The sequence below is a fragment of the Helicoverpa zea genome, chromosome 9, assembly GCF_022581195.2.
Source record: "Helicoverpa zea isolate HzStark_Cry1AcR chromosome 9, ilHelZeax1.1, whole genome shotgun sequence".
Lineage (NCBI taxonomy): Eukaryota > Metazoa > Arthropoda > Insecta > Lepidoptera > Noctuidae > Helicoverpa > Helicoverpa zea.
The window spans coordinates 10222258-10243701 of record NC_061460.1 but is presented as its reverse complement, the minus strand read 5'-3'; the positions used below and the strand labels follow the sequence as shown (position 1 = coordinate 10243701).

The window sequence follows — 21444 nt, the reverse complement described above, 5'->3', positions numbered from 1 at the left end:
ATAATCAAAGCTTGTTATAAGCGTCTGTGAATTTGAATAAGACCGGCTGGTAAAAATAAAGCAAAGGGCAAACCGAAACTCAGGGCAGATAGAAATGGATTATTGGAAAGGATCCTCAAAGTGATCCAGTAGTTGTAGTGCCTTCCTTATTAAATAGATAACCATCTGGGATAGGTAATTTCATCTCTTAAAAATATTATAATCAATTCCAAGCAGCAATAAATAACAAGGATAAATGGGAGTCGGGAACGCACCCGAAGCAAACGAACGAGACGCAGAAAATGACAATGACAAATAAAACGCAGCTCACTGAAGCACCCTCCCTTTTTGGTTTGGTAATGAACATGTAACGAAACGCAAAAGTGCTTTTGGGTTATTGTTATTGATTGAACTTGTGTATTCAAAATATTCGTAAAAAGCTATATTTTTAAAGAAATAAAATGTGAAGTGAAGTGATTGTAGCCCTACGCCATGTCAGCTAATGGGAATGGTGGCTTTTATGCACCGCTGAAACAAATTCTGTCCGACTCGGAATCCGAGGACGATAAGCTCGAAAATGCAATGCATATCAAAGCTACGGATAGTTGTAACAACCTGGACTTCAATAGTGGCCTACAATCATCCAAAAACTACAGCATAAGTGACATGGACGAGTTCAATACCAACGTTAATACCGTGGAAAGCACAATGGACAACGTAAGCTTCCTACAGTCTGATATATCGACGAAGATGTCTTTCCCGCGCCGGTGCGCGTTCATCGCTTCTATACTCATGTGCATATTCACCGTTGTGATATTTCTGTGGGGCATTCCTTGCTCAGAGGTCGGCAGCTGTGCCGCTAATGAATGGCAAGATAGAACAACAAGCTGGGAACTGCCTTATAACGAAATGGAACTGTCAGGTGCCGTGCAAGTTGTCGACGGCGCGATACCTAACACCAAGAACTTGATATTCATATATCGCGGCAATCACATGAGACTGGAACCCAAAACGAGCAGTGATAATGTGAATGGTGTGGTCCTTATTGTGGGGAACTCTGGGAAGGTTGGCTGGTTCACCAGGGAGAGCAGAATACCAACTGATATCAACTGTCATCTACTTGATGTGAACAAGGATAAACAGAAGGACTGCATAGTGTCGGGGACAGAAGGACTGCTGGCCGCTCTTGATTCGGTGTCTGGTACCTACTACTGGCACATCCACAAGCAAGGCAAAGACTTGAGTAAGATAATGGCTATTGACTTCCCTGTCATGGTGAAGGATATGAATGATGATAAAGTAAATGACTTGCTGACTGTTGCCACTGTATATCCTAGCACAAATCATAACTCTTTGCTCATGATATCTGGTGCAACAGGTATTATTATGGCTGAACCAATCCCAATAGATGATTGCTTCTCAGTTAAACTTCTAGCAGAGATGGACACAGTCACATATATTTGCAAGAATGGTACAACTGAGGCTGTCAGACTCATCTCATTCACAGTTTTAAAGAAAATGCTGAAGAAGGATCTACCAATTAACCATACACAGCCTCCACCTACAGTCCTGAAGAGAGTAAACTTGAGCATGAAAAAGAATATTGGTAACACCATTGAAACCTTTACAAATGGTCCAGGAAAGTTGAAAGTGGAAAATTCAGGAGAATGTCCTAATTCTTGCCGAGTATATCTAAAGCTGATGTTGGAGAGGAATGGCACAACTAATGTCAGTTGGGAGTATACAGCAAACAATGTTTATGCTATGAGGCCCAGCTCATTTGCCTTTGCAAACTCTATCCGAGGGTTTGTATTAAAATTATGACAGTGGAACAGTGCACACCTGGCAAAGGGTGCACTGAAGATTGATGAAGTCAGATACAATGTTCAGAATCAAAGTCCAAAGAACATTAATGACATGTTCTACCGGTCCACTATAGATGTTGCATCAATATCAGCTTTCATTAAATACACTAACTTTACCGTTCATGATATATCTGAGAGGATTGTCCTGGTGTTATTTGACAAGTTGCAGACCCACAATGTGAATATCAGCCAGACAGATATAGTGCAGATATGTGTCCGAGGCCCAATTGAAAGCAAAACACCACTTCCACTGTGCCAGCCTGACTTAGAATACCAGGAAAAATCATTGATGATAGCTGACCTAGATGGGGATCAGTCGCATGAACTGATCTCCTACTACAGTACCTTTGTGGCTCCAGAGTATACACCAAAGAACTCTAATCCCTATGATAACTGGAGCCTGACTTCCCTCGTAAGGGTTATTCGTTTAGAGTCAGAACTACCCAAACTGTTTATTACTGATGTTTAAAGTTACGATATTATATCCATATATTCATCATGCTTTACAATATATTCTGCTGAAATATACAGTTTCGATTTGCCAAATGTAATGCTGGCTTGCTGTATATGTAGCTTGAGCAGCTAGCAATAAGGTGTCTAGTCATTCATCATGTATTTATACCATTATATTCCACTAGTAAATTGTCTAAGGAATGTTTCCAGGTTTATTCTGATTATTTCAAAACCAATTTATGAATCACTTGACCTTGATATGACGAATATTTTCTGTTGGAGATGTAGGTATACATATTAAATCAAGTGTGAATTTTGGAATTCAGTATACATATAGACCTTTAGTCAACATTGGTTACTCAGCTGATCTTGGTTTTCCTTGACAAAGAATTATTCATATAAAATTAAGAGTATTTATTAATTAATGCATGTAGTTTTACAATCGTTTTCGCCTGGAGTGTTCAATGTTTATTATAATCATACTATATTAAATGTAACGTTAAGTAAATATACCATACAATATTAATTTCTAGTCTTGTAAGTAGGTACCTAGTATTATCATTATGACTGTATACCAAATAGTAACATTTCATATAACAATCTGTTTCCAATTTAGGTTGAACTGGAACCCCCTGAGGTATAGTGCGATTCAAAATTTATATTGTTAAAAAAATGCAGTTTTGTAAGGCTTGTTTTGAGCCAACTGAACTTATAAATATTTTTTTTATACAATCTCAATATTTTTGTGCGTTTACCAATCATCCAGGTATAACTTAGAATCTCACCCTGAATCTGTTTGCGTCTGATTATGACGTAACAACTATTTCATTGTGATTAATGTTTGCTTCATTAGACGTGTGTATTATTTAATTTGTATTAGGAACTATGCGGAGTGAAGTGCCTTAAAGCGGGGGTTATGGAGTGGTTCTTTTGCGTCGATTCGTTATAATAAAACTCTTATTAAAAGCACTTTGTGTTTTTCTTAGGGTGGGTTTATTTAAATATAAGGGTGCGTCCACATCTGGCGAATGTGCCGCGAATGTGCAGCTCGCGAGCCGTTTGCGACCTGCCCGCGAGCTGCGCGCGTGCAGTCACTGCAACAGTTTGGTGCGCCTCTTTAGCGCAACTCATGCAAGGCTCGTATAGAGCGCGCGAGCGGCGCGCGATCTGCGCGCACTTAGTTCTCGCCCTTACAATTTAGGTTCATTTACAGTTTAGGATCCCATAATACTGGATATCTTTTATATGTTTCAATTAAGCGTAAACAATTCTCCTCCGTCCACTCCATTACAACACGAGCTTAGCCTCCAGTAATCAAAAACGAATTGAGCGGGTAAGATATGAATTATTTAATAGCTAGCGCGTCGCGCGCCGCCTGCGCGCTGATCGCGGGCAGGGCGCAAACGGCTCGCGAGCTGCATATTCGCGGCACATTCGCCAGATGTGGACGCACCCTAACGATAACCGAACCATTTTCAGTAGTTAAATCGCCGATTTGGTCAACCGGCGGCAAGTATACGGTTGGTTATTCCTTGGTAATCGTAGTGCAATCTTAAATGGTGCAACTGGGTCTTAATGAATGTTCTGGGATAAAAAAAAAACATAATTTTGTATAAAGCTTTATTTGTAATCATACAACAGTCATTTGAGCTTTTTACAGGCTAAAAAAATGATTGATTAAACTTAAACAATTAATATCACTAAAATAGGAATTTGCTCAAACTTAATATCTTCAGTTTGTTCATTGCTGTCAGGAGGCATCCATAAATTGCGTGATTTAAAGAAAGTTAATCTGGACGACCCCTTAACAAGTTATCCCGTTCTAGATCCCCAAACAGGCCACATTGTCTATTGCACACAATTATAATCATCGGAAATAACAAAAATCGCAACATATTCCTTAATTCTAACATTCGAGTAAGCTTACTGAAAGAAAAATATTATATTCATATATTATTATATACATATGTACGTAATGTAGTTTAGGTACGCTGTGGCCGACACAAGCTCATACAATCTTTTCTTATATTATCTATCACATTTCTCAGCACCTTATCTCTTAAAAAATCTCACTTGATTGAATGAATTAACAATCATAAAATCAAGACAAGAATTACTTAAAAATATATTTTTTAACACAATATCGAAAGCTGACACAATTTTATATGTCTCAAATGCTGATTTAATCTTTTCTGTATAATCCAGCGAGCCAGCTTATATTAAAAGAAATCTATAACAGAATATAAATACTTGATAAAAAAAACTACACTTTGCAGCAAGGCACTTTTGAGCGTTGTCTATACTTGTACAGTAGACCGCACATCAGTGGTAACTGTCATGCACCTTAACTCAATAGTAATAAGTACGATTTTCCTATAAAAGTGTTACCACTGACCTGAAGTTGACTGTACATATTGCTCCAATTAGCAATTAATTTTACAAACTTGAACAGAACCCTTAAACTAATCAACTGAAATTAATTCAAGATCCGTAAAAAAAAAACAAATAAAGAAAAGGCAGTTTGGTACAACTTATGTACAAATGCTGACTTGAAATCAGTTAGTCAACTGAATACTTTTTTTAAAGTATTGGCAAGAAAAGTTAGGACTAACTTCTTTCTGCAATCGCTCGGTGCAGTAATGTTGTTTAAACCAAAATGACTGTCAGCCGCCGATAGCGAGCGGACGGTACGCAGTATTGTATTTATATGTTCACTTTTTCGTTCACATCTTGACGATACGTTGAGAGAGTGAGCTTGACACATTCGGCAGCTGACAGCCTATTTGGTTCGAATACAGCATAATAGTTCTACAAGTCAAACTATGTAACGCCCTTCTCTAAGGTGGAAGGGTAACACGTAAGTGCTTGTTTAAGGCACTATAACCTTTGTGGTGACGTGGCTATCGTCAACCACGCTGTATTCAGTGAGTTTCACCATGTCAATGGCTGCCAATTGCTCTGCTATGCTGTAGCCTTCTTTGTCAAACAATTCTACTGTTATTTCGTCGTATCCGCGAGAGCTGAAACATAAGGGTAAAATTGACTATTAAAATATGTTAAGAAAACCCTGTCAGACCCGTAAAGGTATTGATATGTATCAATATCTGGTGATAAAAAACTTTATTTGGCTTTAAAAAAAATGGGTTTTGTTTAGAACGGCAGTTACATAATTCTCGCCATAGTTAATGGCGGCTCGTAATTTCACGTACGGTTTCTCAGTGTAACTTGCTCGGTGCTCGAGTCGCCGTTAAGTTTGGCGAGAGTCTATAAGTAATTATAGCCATTTATAGTTCACCCCAAACTTTTTGTCATCATGGAAGATGCGTCAATTGTTGCCTAAAAAACTTAACTATCAGCGGTAGATAAGTGGGTAGGACCACTATAGCCTTTTTTTTTTGGGAGGGGGAAATCCTCATAGACTTCCTCCGCCTGGGGAGAGGCGGAGGGGTGTGCCGGACTCTTACCGGCTAAAACCCCCCTGTGTCCTCACAGGTGGGCGCGGGGCCGCGGGAAACCAAATTCTTCCGCAGAGGACCACTATAACCTAACCTAACCTGACCGAACGCTAGGAATTGAGTTCCGGTACGACGTCGGGTTATACAAGAGCTGTACTCACATGATATGCGCATCAAGAGTGCAGTCCATGACCATATCGCTGAGGGTCTGCTTGGCGCTGGCCCACTGCGTGGAGCTGGGAGACCGCTCCTTCACGCCGGCCAGCTTGCAGCACACCGCCTGCATCGGCAGCAACATGTGACGAGGCTCCAAGCAGCGGAGCTGGTCTTCTCTAACGCAGAGCCGGGTGCCGTAGTCTATGTACATCACCTGCGAAGTTATCAGCTGTTTACCCCCATCGAAAATGGTTGTGGGCATCATCCGATATGGTTGAAAATTGACATGACATTAAATTTAGATAGATGAAAGACTATTAGGGTTAATACATAAGAGAGTAAATAAGGGGGAGTACATAAGAAAGTAAATAAAGATGGAAGTACATAAAGGATGAGTACGAATAGATACGTATAATAATACGGATAGAACATAAGGGTGTTAATAAGAGAGAGTACAAAAGTATACATATACTATAAGTGGAGCAATACTGTATGAATGTAGATTTCGTTAATATGCAGTACTAGCTTTTGCCCGCGACTTCGTTCGTGTGGAATAGTGACTTCCGGATTTTTGGTCCCGAATAAATTTTATTTTTTTTTTGCAATAAAAACTATCCTACGTCCTTTCTCAAGTTTCAAACTATGTCTGTACCAAATTTCACACAAACCAGTAGTTTAGGCGTGAAGAAAAGACAGACAGACAGAGTTACTTTCACATTTATAATATTAGTAGGGATTGTATTTTATTGACGTACCTCTACGTTCTGGTCGGAGCGGGTAACGGACAGCACCTGGGCGCGGTACCACAGGTTGTCGGCCGGGTACAACGCCGCCACGTACTCGCCCGGCGCCGGAGCGATCTGATAACACCAATTGTATTACATCTTTATGTACTTAAAACTTTTAATATAAAACAAAAAAAAACATGTTTTTTGAACACTCATTACCGTTCAACTAGTCGGATTGTCATAGTTTTTAGGGTTTCGTACTCAAAAGGTAAAACGGGACCCTATTGTTTTCGCTCTGTCCGTTCGTCCGTCCGTCTGTCACCAGGCTGTATCTCATGAACCGTGATAGTTAGAGAGTTGAAATTTTCACAGATGATGTATTTTTGTTGCCGTTATAACAATAAATACTGAAAACTAGAATAAAATAAATATTTTTGGGGCCCATACCACAAACGTGATTTTTTGCTTAATTTCTAAATAATGGCACGGAACTCTTCGTGAGCGATTCCGACTCGCACTTGGCCTGTTTTAAATTGTTGGATTTCCTTCTTTCCCGAAATGAGCGCAAGCAGAATAAATACTAAGAACAATAGAACGGAAATATTATAAGTTGTCCAAGTGAAGTTACAGCCAAAAGCTAGTCATTTAACACAATATCCAACAAAGGTCACTAAAATATTTTTTTTTGTAGCAAAAAACATTCGGTAGTTATTTAATTGATATGTAGTTTAATTTTAAGTTAAGTGCAGTATGTACAACGTGGTTTTCTTTTCTTTTCTTTTAATGCATGCTGAGTTTACCTATAAGTGATTGTTACACTATTATTTAGTTACATTACATGTTATCTTAGTCGCATCAGTGTAAATAATCGTTGGTGAACCAAAATAAATAAATAAATATGTATGTATACCATTGTGGAAAAACATCAGGTCCAATATTTTTTGCGAGTTTTTTTCAACATTTCCAGTTGAAAATATTATCATTATCTATACTAATATTATAAAGAAGAAAACTTTGTTTGTTTGGTTGTAATGGATAAACTCAAAAACTACTGGACCGATTTTAAATATTCTTTCACCATTAGAAAGCTATATTCTGCAAGTAAATGGGCTATATTTTATCCCGGTACGGGCAGTAGTTACCACGGGACGCGGGTAAGACCGCGGGAAAACGGCTAGTATATTAGATTATCATTATAAGTTGGTGGTTTTCCAATAAACAGGGTAACAATAAGTTACCGTGAATGGTTTGTACGCAATGCGCGTGGCTGGGCTGTTCATGTCACGTGACATGGTCTCCAGTGTCACCGGCGGCAGTACTACGCCGAAGCCGGGGATTTCATCGTCTGAAACATATTACATACACATATTATACTATTGATTTATTATGTATAAGGTAGCCTTTTTATCGTCCCACTGCTGGGCTCAGGACTCCTCTCACACGGAGAAGGATTGAGCATTAATCACCACGCTTGCTCAATGCGGGTTGGTTATTGTCAATATCTTGATTAATAATTATTTTTATAAAATTTTCTAACCTATTTTTTTACATCCTCCCATTTCTCATTCCTGTTACGCGTCATTTCCGGATGAGAGGTAATTTGTCTATCTATGAAACCGATCGCTACAGATATACATTAATGTTGCCCATTTATCTATCTGAATATTTATCTTAGATGAGAAAAAATAAATTAGCTCCAGAAGAAGCATGGTGGGTTTTGATCGATAAAGGCGTGCACTCCTTCCCAATGCTCCCATTGCATCATCTGGTCAGACTGGAAGCCGACCCCAACATAGTTGAGGAAAAGCTAGGCAGATGATGATGATGGTGGGGGGACTGGATGCCATAGATTCCCAGACCCCCTCCACTCAGGCGAGGTCGGAGTGCCGCTGGGCCTTTTTAGTGGGTATACCGTCCTACATACCCCTATACCCTCTCCCGTCCCCCGACGGGAAGGGGATGCGTAATAGCGTTTTCAGCTCAGAGACAACAAAAAAAAGGCAGATGATGATGATGATGCAGATCATCAGGTATCACTAACCTGGTTTTTCCGTACAAAACTGTACGTAAAGCAAGTCGAAATGAGCGACGCATGTGACGAGCACCTTGTGCCACGAGCCCGGCGCCGGCAGCGGCATCGTGTTGCACTTGCCGAACACTGGCACCTGGTCTAGTGTCCAGCCGTCTGGGGAGCAAACATTATCCCTCGTACCACAAAAACTTTTAAACGTCTGTTGAACACTTGTCTAAAAAAATAACAGATGACGTTGGAGTAAGGTTCACTGTGTAGCCACACTTTTTTTAGACAAGTGTTCAACAGATGTTTAACTTTGTAGTAAGGCCATATTTATTTATTTATGTATGGAAGACTTTTTTTAACGACGTCATAAATCATCTAATGACCCCTCCCGCTATGGGTTAGCAGCGGTGAGGGAGTGTCAGACTCTTAGGCATGATTTATATTACTTTACGAAATTCTAAAGACGAGCGTCGTTTGTGGCCCGGACAGGCCACGGATCATGCACGGTGTAATATAAACTGCTTCATACAAAATGTATGTAACGATTCACATCCGTGCCCCGTACGAGCCACGTACACGGCCCGGCCTAATATAAATCTGACTAAAAACCGTCGTGTTCCGTCGTAGGTCTTTTATGTACCAGAGCCGCGGTAACTCTTTCGCGGGAACAAACTCGACACACTGCTTACAAGGACAATTTTTTCGTTAGGTAATGAGTTGTATAAAAGGACTTGTTGACTATAATTTAAACAAACTTTGTTAGTTACCAACCTGGATGTTTGAGTATATGCTTCTTGGTGCACCGTTTTCCTTTGAAGCAAGTTTTCTCTGGACCTCCCTTATAGTGTTTGCAGATATCTGCCTCGTCTCGATTACTATAACCCTGTAGAAAAATGTATAATTTATAAAATATGTTTTTGGCGACCCCCTTGTGCCACAGACGAGCGAAGAAATTATTTGGTTGAAAGACTGCGTTTAAGATTTGTTCTATTTTGGTACAAACAATCATTGTTAAGATTAAGACCCTACCTTTTTCTTTTTGCCGGAGACCCCCCGAGTAAGGCTTGCCCTCAGATTGAAAACCACTAAATTAGACCAACGAGGCAGTTAATAATAATAAAAAGAAGTGTTAAATAAACAATAATAATTTCTACTTACCGTGACTGCTTCCACGGGGTCTTCGTACTCGGGACAGCTAGTTATATCCAAGTCAGTTTCGAGTGGTGGCGGGATATGCTCTTCAGTTTTCTGTTCTTCTTGCGGCTTATCTACTGAGGTAAAGCATATTATTATGGGGAAAACAATGTATTTTCTTAGCCTACACCAGTTTTATTCATAGGCGAATGTCAAAAACAGCATGTATGTATGTATGTGTGTACGGAATCCTTTAAGATCTATTGGTTTGAGGCTATGGTTCAGGTGATAAGGTGGTGGAGACGACTGTTAGTACTATGTATACTTTACGTAGTCAGAAGCCAGTAACTCTGACACCAGTCTAACCAAGGGGTATTGGGTTGCCTGGGTAACTGGGTTGAGGGGGTCAGATAGGCTGTCGCTCCTTGTAAAGCACTGCTACTTAGCTACATCCGGTTAGACTGGAAGCCGACCCGAACGTAGTTGGGAAAAAGGCTCGGAGGATGGATGAATTCAAAGTTGTGCAACTTATTCAAGGTCTTCAATTAATCTCTGGTTAAGGAATTGCCTTACTTGGCAAAGCCAGTCCCTGTTGAACTATGATGTCGTTGAGGACCTCGCCTGAAGGTAACATCACGTAAACGCCGAGAGATTCCGAAGTGCTGCCAACAAAAGAAACGAATTTAACTTCCAATAATAATAAATAAAAAAATAAATTTCAATAACGAAAATATAGTAATTTAACAAATCCCGCGGACTCAGTAGTGTCCCTGAGTAGAGGCATTCTACTGGTTGTTTAAAGACTACTCTATGTACTTCGCTCTGTTTATAAAAAAAGGAAATTCTTAAGATGGAATACTGCGTTTGTCTGTCATGCTTATACACTAAAATGGGTTCAAATGGGCAAAAGGAAATGAAAGATGGTCCACTGTACCAATCGACATGAATAATACAGTATAGTTATCGGCACGAATCTTGAGCTCTGACCTACATCTGCGCAGAAGCAGAAGTTATTAGCAAAGAACCAATCCCGAGTGGCGGCTATGACGCGATGCACTGCGGGCCAGTCACCGCTTTACCGCCGCCCCCGGGCCTCACATCATACCACAAAAGGGACCCAATAAATTACTTCTGCGCAGGTGAAGGTCAGAGCTCAAGATTCATGCCGATAACTATACTTTCGGTTAATTTATTGCTTTGCTATCATAACTAATCATTGGATACGAACACAAGGGTGACGAGTAAAAACGTCTAAAAATGAGTTGGACACAAAGTACTAACTTGTCGTCTACTTCAATGGTGCACTGTTTGCCGACGTACTCCTTCATGAAGTCCTCCTGCTTCTCCATCAAGGTCTTGTTCTGGTAACTGAGTAGATCTACCTGCAGACAAAATCACAAATAACTATATTGAGTGAAAATTATTATTTTGGTAGTAAGCTATCGCTACATAAATAAATAAATAAAGGAGCCCTTCTGAAGCCACCTAACATAAAAAATATTTTGGTGGAGTTACCATAGTATAAATAGCCCGTGGCGTATCTATAATGAAGCAACGATTGGCGCGGTCTGGATGGGTGATAATTTTTTTTTGGTTAGCCGACTATTGTTTACACATAGCATTACATTTAGGGCGCTTCCATCTTATGCGTTTCTTGACGATCGCCTGCGGTGCCAAAGCGGTGCGTTAGACGTACGGCGTACGGATGATCCTCTTTTTTCATACAAAATGCACAGTGCCGGAACAGTGCGGCGTCGGTACGTCGAACGCTCGACAACAGAACTGTTGCCGCACCGGTGCGATTATACTGTTGTGTATCAGACTTTTGTATTATTTTTTATATCCAAACTTCATTCAAATTTTCATAAAAATTGTGTTATTTTTTGGTATAAGTTACCCCCGCTAGATAGCAGCAGCGAGCACAGGGCGGCTTGGCACAGAAGCGCGTGTACAGCGGCTGCACGCACTCCGCAGGCACCACCCGCAGCTCGCCCGTGTCCACTACGAATATCTCTGCTAGTTCCGAATCCTGAAATATTATCAAAATTCAGATTTTTTTATTTGAAAAGGACCTATTATAGGATCTAATGAAACTCGGTAGCTAGGTACAGACGCATGGAGATCAAGCATTCCGGAATCTTTCGAATTTGATCAATCGAACTTCGAATCTTCCACTATAGTGACAAGGTTAATAATATGTATATTGAAGAAATTTGACAGACTGAGGTAGGCAAAAAACTTTACCGACACTATGTTAAATTAGGTAATTAGATTGTACATGGTACACAAAAGGACATCAAGTGAAAAGGTGTTATTCAATTTGGTATCTCAACATTTCAAAAATATTGATAGGTATCTATGTTTGGTTGCGTTTAGGAGCATCACACTTAAATTCTACTGTATTTGTTGATAACATGTTAGAGATTATACAGGAATGAAGTTTAAGCAATGCACAAAAAAAAAACTGGTGGTCCAGAATCATTAACAGAACATATCTGCATCATCAGAATTTTTTTTTTCCTTTTTTATCTGTCCTAAAATCAACAAAATATGGAGCAGCGCTGACGCGTGACCACACAATCGGTTACAAAATAAGCACCTTTCGCTATCAATAACTATTCTTTTTTGTACTAAAATAGAACAAAATAAAAATATACGTATCTATAAAACTTATTTAACTATAAGTTGACAAAGTTTACGCAGTGAATAAAATTCTTTCTTGTATAATGATACGCAATCAAAACTTGTCTACAAAAGATTGACATACCACAATGAGCTTAAGGAACAGTCCCCGGTAGTAACAGTCGCTCTCGTCGTCGTAGTAGGCGCAGCAGGCGAGCGCTTTCACCTCATCCAGCGTCATGTCTTTGTGGTTCGCTCTGTAGAACGCTGTCATGTCCTCTATAAAGCTGGAAGGTGATAAATAGATTTGACAAGAGTATGTATATTATAAACTGTCCCTCTAGCTGTGGGTGCTGTATAGTTATCGGCACGAATCTTGAGCTCTGACCTTCACCTGCGCAGAAGTAATTTATTAGGTCCCTTTTGTGGTATGAAGTGAGGAGCGGGGGCGGGCTAAAGCGGTGATTGGCCCGCAGTGCATCGCGTCATAGCCGTCACTCGGGATTGCTTCTTTGCTAATAAATCACTTCTGCATAGATGTAGGTCAGAGCTCAAGATTCGTGCCGATAACTATACAGTATTGTATGTTTTTATTTTATTTATTACATAACAATAACAATCAGTTAAGTAGTTAAGTTAAGTAGTGTTTTACTAGACTGTTTAAGTATGCATGCAGGATTCACATCGAGTAGATATCAATCTCATGTACATGATATATCGACTGCTTGTTAGTTAATTGATAGATTGTATATCAGTTTTGTGAATTAATAAAAAAAAAAAAAAAACAATGAAGAACAATTAAATAAATGCTACAATTACTTACAGGCTGACACCACATGCATTATATTGGCGAACAACATGAATCTTTGTATCTGTATATTATACAGAGTGTGTCGTACTTAATCACATTAAATTGAATACGTTAATATACTGGTTATATAATATATATCGATTAGCACAAAGGAAAAAATAAAATACGTAAAAATAATAGAAAATAAAAGAAAATGTCAGCCCCGGATCTTCAATTTTTTTAGGCGGGGCAAAAACTGAAAAATGCCGCCCCGCCTACCTACGTACTTATGTTTATTTTCGAACGAAAGTCACTTTTTTGGTAGGTAAAGGACTTAAAAAAATGTGTCCAAATCATTGTAGGCTCAAACTGTTCGCCAGGTTTAAGTTATGAAGTCGAGACAGACAGATTAATGTACACAAAAAGTTAATAAGTAGGTAAAAAGCGCTGTAAAGTAGCAAGCAGTCGGAAGCGCAAACTTTTTTGTTTTTGAGGACTCCATAAATATATTTTTTTGCTACATTTGACTTATAAAAGGTAAGATAGCGCGGATTAGACTAATGAAGCCAATAAGGCAATGCCTGTGTAACATTGCGCGAGCGAAGCGAGCGCGAAATTTTTTGAGTCTACGACACAAAAGTACCTACATTGTCATGCAACAAGTAGCCGCGAGCGCTACATTTTTTGAGTCTACGACACAAAAGTACCTACATTGTCAAGCAACAAGTAGCCGCGAGCGCAGCGAGCGCGAACTTTTTTAAGTTATTTGTTTGAAGACTCACAAATTAAACTGGGAATCATGTACAAATAAAAAGAAACCGTGATTAGAGCGAGTGCTATTTGTGTTCGTTGATTGGGTGCGTAAAAATAATAAACCATCAGAAAAACAGTACAGAAACGGTAACTTAACCGCGAGCGTAGCGAGCGAGAATTTTTTCACTTATTTGGAGGATGTTATGAAAAATAATCAAAATGATCAATTAAACATAGCGAAGGCGACTTTTTTTGAAACTTTGCTTGTCTCATGACAAGTGTATAAGTGTATCATAAGTGTATCATTACAATGGAACTTCCTTATCAAACGGGTGTAATTTCATCGAAATTTTCTGGTGGTGGGGCGTCCCGTGGCGCCCCCTGAGACCGAGGCGCCCGGGTTATTCGCACACCCTGCACCATAGGTTAAGACGGCCCTGTAGGTAACTATTATGGTAATCTGTGATGTACGATTTAAAATCAGGCAGCCGCCTGATTTTGCCGCCCCCTGAATTTGCCGCCCGGGGCATGGGCCCCGGCTTGCCCCCCCCTAGATCCGGGGCTGGAAAATGTAAATATTCGCCATAGAATATCCCCATATCGCCATAGTATATGTGAGTGAATTTATTGTTGAAGATTATGGTTTAAACCTAGCATTGTAACCGATACTTTTTAAGACCACATTTTAAATAAGGTGGTTGAAATCTGCAAGGGTTATTAATCCCAACAGTGAAGGTTTTGATATCGGTGAGTGCAGAGAAAAAAAAAAAAACCGGCCAAGTGCGAGTCGGACTCGCGCACGAAGGGCCCGTACCATTATTTATAAAACGGACAAAAAAAATACGTTTGTTGTATGGAAGCCCCCCAAAACATTTATTGAATTCTAGTTTTCAGTATTTGTTGTTATTGTTGTATAGCGGCAAAAAAAATACATCATCTGTGAAAATTTCAGCCCTCTAACTATCACGGTTCGTGAGATACAGCCTGGTGACACAGACGGAGGAGCGAAAACAATAGGGTCCCGTTTTACCCTTTGGGTACGGAACCCTAAAAACACACATGACTGTTCTGTCTCGTTGTACAAAGTTAACTGAACCCTATCTTTCTATTACTTACCTTTCAAGCTCACCAGGGTTTTCAGTGATAAGCCAGAAGAAGGCGCCGTCGATATGCATGATGGTGGCCTCGTAAACATGGTCGGTCTCCAGAACTTCTTGGGCAGGCAAATTGCTGGTCTCTAGAGGTTCGACCGGCGATTCTATGACAAATAAGTATTTTTAGGTTTAAGAACAACTTTATTTCTCATAAAGAATTTTACATAATTCCCTTACTGAGAAACAATTTTTACAACTAACATAAATGATTCGAGCGCACAAAGTTACTTCTATAGGTATTAGGTACTTCTATAAAAAACTAGCTTCCGCCAGCCGCTTCGCTCGCGTAGTGTGTGGATAAAAAGCCTATCCAGGGTATCACCTATCTACATACCAAATTTCAATCAAATCGATCCAGCCGTTTTTAAGTCATTGAATAACAAACATACATCCAGTCATCCATACATTCTCACCAACTTTCACATTTATAATATAAGTAAGATAATATAAGTAAGATGTTTTTTTGCATATCTACCCTACAACAGGCTTTGAATATTGAAGAAAGTTATCGGAGTTTTATGAAATATCTTTTTAAACATTTATAGAAGTAAAAGCAAGGTTTTATCTTTAAGTTTGTAGTTACGAAACCAGCTTTAAATTTTACTAGTTTGTACTGTTCTCAAATTGGCAGAGAATATCTGCTCAACCAAATAAAGAGGCAAGAAGTAGAATAAAATAGATATTTTTTAGTTCTTTTACAAGATTCTGTTGGTGACATTCACAAACTGCATCATCATCATCATCATCATCATCAGCCTATCGCAGTCCACTGCTGGACATAGGCCTCTCCAAGTGCACGCCACTGAGATCGATTTTCGGCTTCTCGCATCCAGCTCCTGCCAGCCGCCTTGCGCAAGTCATCACTCCACCGTGCCTGAGGACGTCCTACACTACGTTTGCCGAGGCGTGGTCTCCACTCCAGAACTCGTTTACCCCAACGGTTATCGGTTCTTCGGCTAATATGGCCAGCCCACTGCCACTTCAGCTTGCTGATTCGGTGGGCTATGTCGATGACCTTGGTTCTCTGACGGATTACCTCATTTCTGATGCGATCCCTCAGAGAAATGCCGAGCATAGCCCTTTCCATAGCCCGCTGAGCGACTTTAAACTTGTGAACCAGCCGCACCGACAGTGTCCACGTTTCGGCTCCGTAAGTCATGACAGGTAGGACGCACTGATTGAAGACTTTTGTCTTTAGGCACTGTGGGATCGACGATGTTAGGACTCGACGTAGCTTCCCAAATGCAGCCCAACCCAACTGAATTCTCCTATTCACCTCGTCCTCAAAGTTGTTTCTACCTAACTGCAATGTCTGCCCGAGGTAAACATATTTCCGAACAACTTCGAGAACGGCGCCGTGTATCGCTATCGGTTCCGGTAGAACATGTTCATTGAACATGACCTTGGTTTTGTCCAAGTTCATCCGTAGGCCGATGCGTAGAGAAGATTCAGCCAGGTCGTTCAGCATCTGTTGTAGGTCCTGCAGCGTTTCCGCCATGATGACGATATCGTCGGCAAATCGCAAGTGAGAGATGTGTTCGCCATTGATGTTGATGCCGCGTCCTTTCCAGTTCAGCGTCTTGAACATATCCTCCATTGCATTAGTGAACAGTTTCGGGGAAATAACATCCCCTTGTCTCACTCCTCGATGCAACGGTATGGGCCTTGTTTGCTGATTCTGTACTTGGACGGACATTGTAGCGGCTTCGTAGAGACATCTCATCACTTGGATGTATCGCCAATCTACTTGACAACGCTGCAGGGACTCCAGAACAGACCAGATTTCAACCGAGTCAAAGGCCTTCTCATAGTCCACAAATGCTAGACACAGGGGCTGATTATACTCTTCGGTCTTCTGTATAATCTGCCGCACTGTGTGGATGTGGTCTATGGTGCCGTATCCGCTCCGAAACCCAGCCTGCTCCGGTGGTTGGAATTCGTCGAGTCTTCGCGCAAGTCGGTTCGTGATCACTCTTGAGAACAGCTTATAGACGTGGCTTAGGAGGGAAATGGGTCGATAGTTCTTCAACTGGGTTTGGTCTCCCTTTTTGAAGAACAGGACGACAACACTCCTACTCCACGCCTCTGGAGTTCTCCCTTCAAACAGGACGGCATTAAAAAGCTTCTGGAGCTCCCCCAGTACGGGCTTTCCTCCTGCTTTTAGTAGCTCTGTTGTAATGCCATCCTCGCCAGGGGCTTTTCCATTTTTGAGCTGTCTCAGAGCGATCTCGATTTCGCCACTGCTGACTTCTGGCAGGTCTTCGGTGAAATGGCGTGTTAATGTGGCTCTAGAATCCTCATTTCCGGGATCAGGTCGGGATGCATGCGATGCGTATAACCGGCCATAGAAATTTTCCACTTCCGAAAGGACTGCCGGCACCGAAGAAACGACTTCTCCGCTTGCTGTGGTCAGCTTCGTCAAGTGGCTTCTTCCAAGAGATTGTACGAACACCTTTGACCCCCGATTCAGCTCAATTGCTCTTTCAATGGCAAGAGTATTGGAGCACCGGAGGTCGCGTCGTACGTGCTTGTTGATCTCTTGGTTTAGAGCTCGCTTAGCTGACGAAGTGACAGGCGGGTTTTCACGTCGTTTCTTCATAAGTCCTAATGTCTCTTCCGAAAGCTTTGATTTCTTGCCCTTACGCTGCATGTTACAGAATCTCGAACCTTCCTCCCTGAGGATCCGAACCACATATTCGTGGTTCTGGTTAACGTCTGTTGTGGTTTCCACGGCGGCAAATCGGTTCTCCAAATGTGACTGGAACGTTTCAGATCCTGTCATGGTTTGGAGCAGTGTTGGTCGGAGCCTGGCCTTCATCAGACGGAAACGTTCGGCCTTGAAGTTGATATTCAGAGAGCCTCGAACAAGTCGGTGATCGCTCCCGGTATTAAACCTATTGATCACGGAGACGTCTCTGAATATGTGCTTCTTGTTCGTCATGATGAAGTCAATCTCATTTTTAGTCATAGTGTCGGGGCTTTGCCACGTCCACTTCCTTTGGGGCCGCTTTTTGAAAAAGGAGTTCATCAAAAAGAGCCCCTCGCGTTCGAGGAAGTTGACGAGCATTTGCCCCCTATGATTCCTGCTTCCAAATCCATGGGATCCTACTGCCGATTCGCCGCAAATCTGTACTCCCACTTTAGCGTTAAAGTCCCCCATGACAACGGTGTAATGGGTCTTTGTAGTGAAGTGGAGGGCCCTTGATATATCATCAAACATATCCTCCACTTCATCGTCTGAATGTGTCGAGGTCGGTGCGTACACTTGCACTATCTTGAGGCTATACCTATCGGTGAGCTTTATGATAAGGTACGCTACCCTGTTCGACACACTAGACACCTCCACAACGTTATCAGCTAGGGACTTATTAACCAGAAACCCAACGCCACCTTGGGATTGTTGGTCTCCCTCTCGGAAGTACATTAGGTGACCTGATTCGAGGGTTATGGTGTCCTCCCCCTCTCTTCGAACTTCACATAACCCTAATATGTGCCACCTAATCTTCCCAAGTTCTTAACCAGAAACCCAACGCCACCTTGGGATTGTTGGTCTCCCTCTCGGAAGTACATTAGGTGACCTGATTCGAGGGTTATGGTGTCCTCCCCCTCTCTTCGAACTTCACATAACCCTAATATGTGCCACCTAATCTTCCCAAGTTCCACTTCGAGTTGCGCCAGATGCGAGTCAAGCCGTAGCGTGCGGCCGTTGTACGTCGCAAGAGTCAGTTTAGTTTGGTGGCCTCCCGTAACCCGGAGATTCTTCGCACCCCCTGTCCCACCGTAACCACGGTCGCCACCGTGACCGGGAATAGCGGGACTGCCGGGAACTAGGGGCCGTGGCTTTTTTGTGCTGCTCATGAAGGTATTTAGCCTACTGCTATCACGCTGGCCAGACGGGTTGATAGAGGGTTTTTTTCCGAGTTTTCCTTCTCTCACACTGGTGTTCGGTGCATTCTTTACTCCATTAGTCGACTTCTACGACACCCACTGGAAGAAGGGGTAGCGACATACGTATTCTAAAGCCGTCGCTACACGGCAGTAACTGCACCCAAGTAAAATGTCCAACTCCACTCCTAGTATTGCAAACTCAATTATGTACAGTAGACTGCACATCAGTGGTAACTGTCATGCACCTTAACTCAATAGTAATAAGTACAATTTTCCTATAAAACTGTTACCACTGACCTCAAGTTGACTGTACCTAGTTGTAAAATGCATTGCACTACATAAATACTAATCACAGCTAGAACTAGAAAGCTTACCTTCAATTTTAAAATTGCTCATTTCAATTCCCAATTCACACTGAACTTCCTTAGCAGCCACTGCGATTTTTGCTTGAGACACCGTTTCTTCAGATGATGAAGAGCTTGAGAACACAATCAATGTCTGGTCAGCTTTCGGTGTCTTTACCCTTTTCGGTTTCTCTGGAGGGCAATTGTTTGAGCAGGCAGTTGATGTGGAGGGGGCTGGCTCGCTCAGAGCGTCCATGAGATTGTAGGGGGTTAAGGGTGCTAATGGCTGCAACGGTTTAGCGAACGTGTCCTGAACTGGTGTGTAGTCTACTGATGCTTCATCTGAAATTATAAATTACAACTATATTTACAAACTACTTAACTAAAAATAAAATAGGTACTTTATAGATTTATAATTTGTGTGTATGATGGTTTTGATGAACAAAAAAACTGCTAACTTTATTCCCAGAGCTTTCGAGTTTACTTTTAAGTTACTTACTTTTCAAATCAATAATTGCTTTAAAAATAAATCAGGTAATATTTAAAGGCGTACCAAGTTTTGAAACAGCAAGATTGAAGTCCGTAATAAGATACATGTACTCATCTAGCTGTTTCATGGAGCTTAGGAACCGCTCCTTGAGCTCTGCCGGGTCACAGTTCAACTGAAGGACAAAGCCTTGTGTCTGTAACAAAGGTGGAAAAAGTTTTTAATGTCTATTGTTAACTCCTTTGTGAACACAATAGATTCTTTGATGTTTTTCATTGCTAGTTGCTGTGTTTGGAATAAGGAATTCATGTGCCAACCAAGGTTTGTTTTTCAAATACCTTTTACCTCCAAGTTAAATAAAGTCATGATTTTTTTACAATGTTCATGTTTGTGGCAAGTACTCAGGCAGATAAAAAAAAAATTAAAGCTTGTAGGTTCTTAAAAAGTTATGCCTAAATGTATTTTGTAAATAAGACTACTTAGTTGCATAGGATTGCTAAATAACAATCATACTAGGCTACATGTTAAAAAGTAATGGATTTTTATAGGTTTACAAAGAAAACCATACAAAATAAAAACTTTAAGACCAAAATGTTCACATTATTTGATTGAAATTTTACAGAATTTCTAGAATGTATAATAAACTGAAAATAGATAATTTAGGTTAATAGCACATTGTTTCTTCACAAATAAGTAACTCAACTTCCGTGTTTATTTTACAGTTACCCACAAAAACAGTAACAAATAACGATTTACCTTAGTTTTCAACTTTTTTATGTCTTCAACCGCTCGATCACACTTTTCGTGAAATATGTTCAGCCTAGCTTCCAATTCGTTTCGCCGATGCATAGTCAGCGTTGCAAGATCTACGAAACTCCTGCAAAACGACGCATTTAAATAAAAACAATTAAGTTTAATGAAAAGCGAAATATGTTTTAGAAAGGCGTTTTGAAAGTACTTACATTTTTGGTTTCTGCGTTTTTCTCCTTCCGAACTGAAGCTAGTTAAATTCTTGCAGTATGGTTTTACGTTGCAATCAGTAAATTCTAAGTCTGAAAATGGTTAGATAAGCATTTTAACAATGAAAACAATCTTTTGCAAAGTTTTTAACAAAATGCAAAACACTTACCCGTGTGTGTGACAGACATACAAATACAAATCGAGCGAGACAGGCAAATAAAACGAGGGTACAGATTGAATATGTGGGGATGATACAGATAATAAATAGAAATGTTCTCATTCATTCATTGTTCTCATATTCCCATTATTTTATAGATTGCTGTCTGATTACATGCAAAAAATGTTTTGTAATTTCCGTTATCAGATAATTATAAGCTTAAAAACAGATTTTTAAATCGATTTTAAAATAATCCGTAACTAGTGGCATCTAGTGATGAAATAATGAATGTTTAGTTAACCGCTACTCGATGACAGATGACGCAACTGGTTCGGTTTGTTCTATTCATCTCTAGATGGCGTTAGATGACCGTTTTCACAAACGTTACAGGCACTGAGTAGGTACTCAAATAATATAATTAATTGAGAATCTAAATGTTAAATTTTAGGAAGTAAACTTAAATTTTTTGAAGTTGTATTTTTTAGAGATCTACTACATC

General features: G+C 40.5%; 2 protein-coding genes across 5 annotated transcripts; one reads left to right on the top strand and one right to left on the bottom strand.

Moving 5' to 3' along the window:
• The first annotated feature begins 303 nt into the window (after nt 1-303).
• LOC124633343 lies at nt 304-3266 on the top strand. The gene has a single exon (XM_047168532.1). It carries the CDS (start codon nt 472-474, stop codon nt 1801-1803), a length of 1332 nt encoding a protein of 443 aa, XP_047024488.1. The 5' UTR covers nt 304-471; the 3' UTR covers nt 1804-3266.
• Nucleotides 3267-4709: 1443 nt separating this feature from the next.
• Nucleotides 4710-21005, bottom strand: LOC124633352. Of its 4 annotated transcripts, XM_047168543.1 has the most exons (17): nt 20958-21005; nt 20791-20880; nt 20585-20705; nt 19895-20024; nt 19372-19683; nt 15072-15213; nt 12558-12699; nt 11688-11819; nt 11072-11172; nt 10364-10452; nt 9815-9927; nt 9428-9539; nt 8678-8821; nt 7875-7981; nt 6664-6768; nt 5914-6137; nt 4710-5317 (listed from the first exon to the last, which is right to left on the bottom strand). In XM_047168543.1, coding segments are annotated over exons 2-17 (2127 nt in total). In that variant the 5' UTR covers nt 20793-20880; nt 20958-21005; the 3' UTR covers nt 4710-5166. The 4 variants fall into 4 exon arrangements, with proteins under 4 accessions (XP_047024499.1, XP_047024500.1, XP_047024502.1 ...); XM_047168544.1 differs by lacking the exon at nt 20958-21005 and having other exon boundaries at nt 20791-20950; XM_047168546.1 differs by lacking the exon at nt 20958-21005 and having other exon boundaries at nt 5914-6122; nt 20791-20950.
• Between the last annotated feature and the right edge of the window lie 439 nt (nt 21006-21444).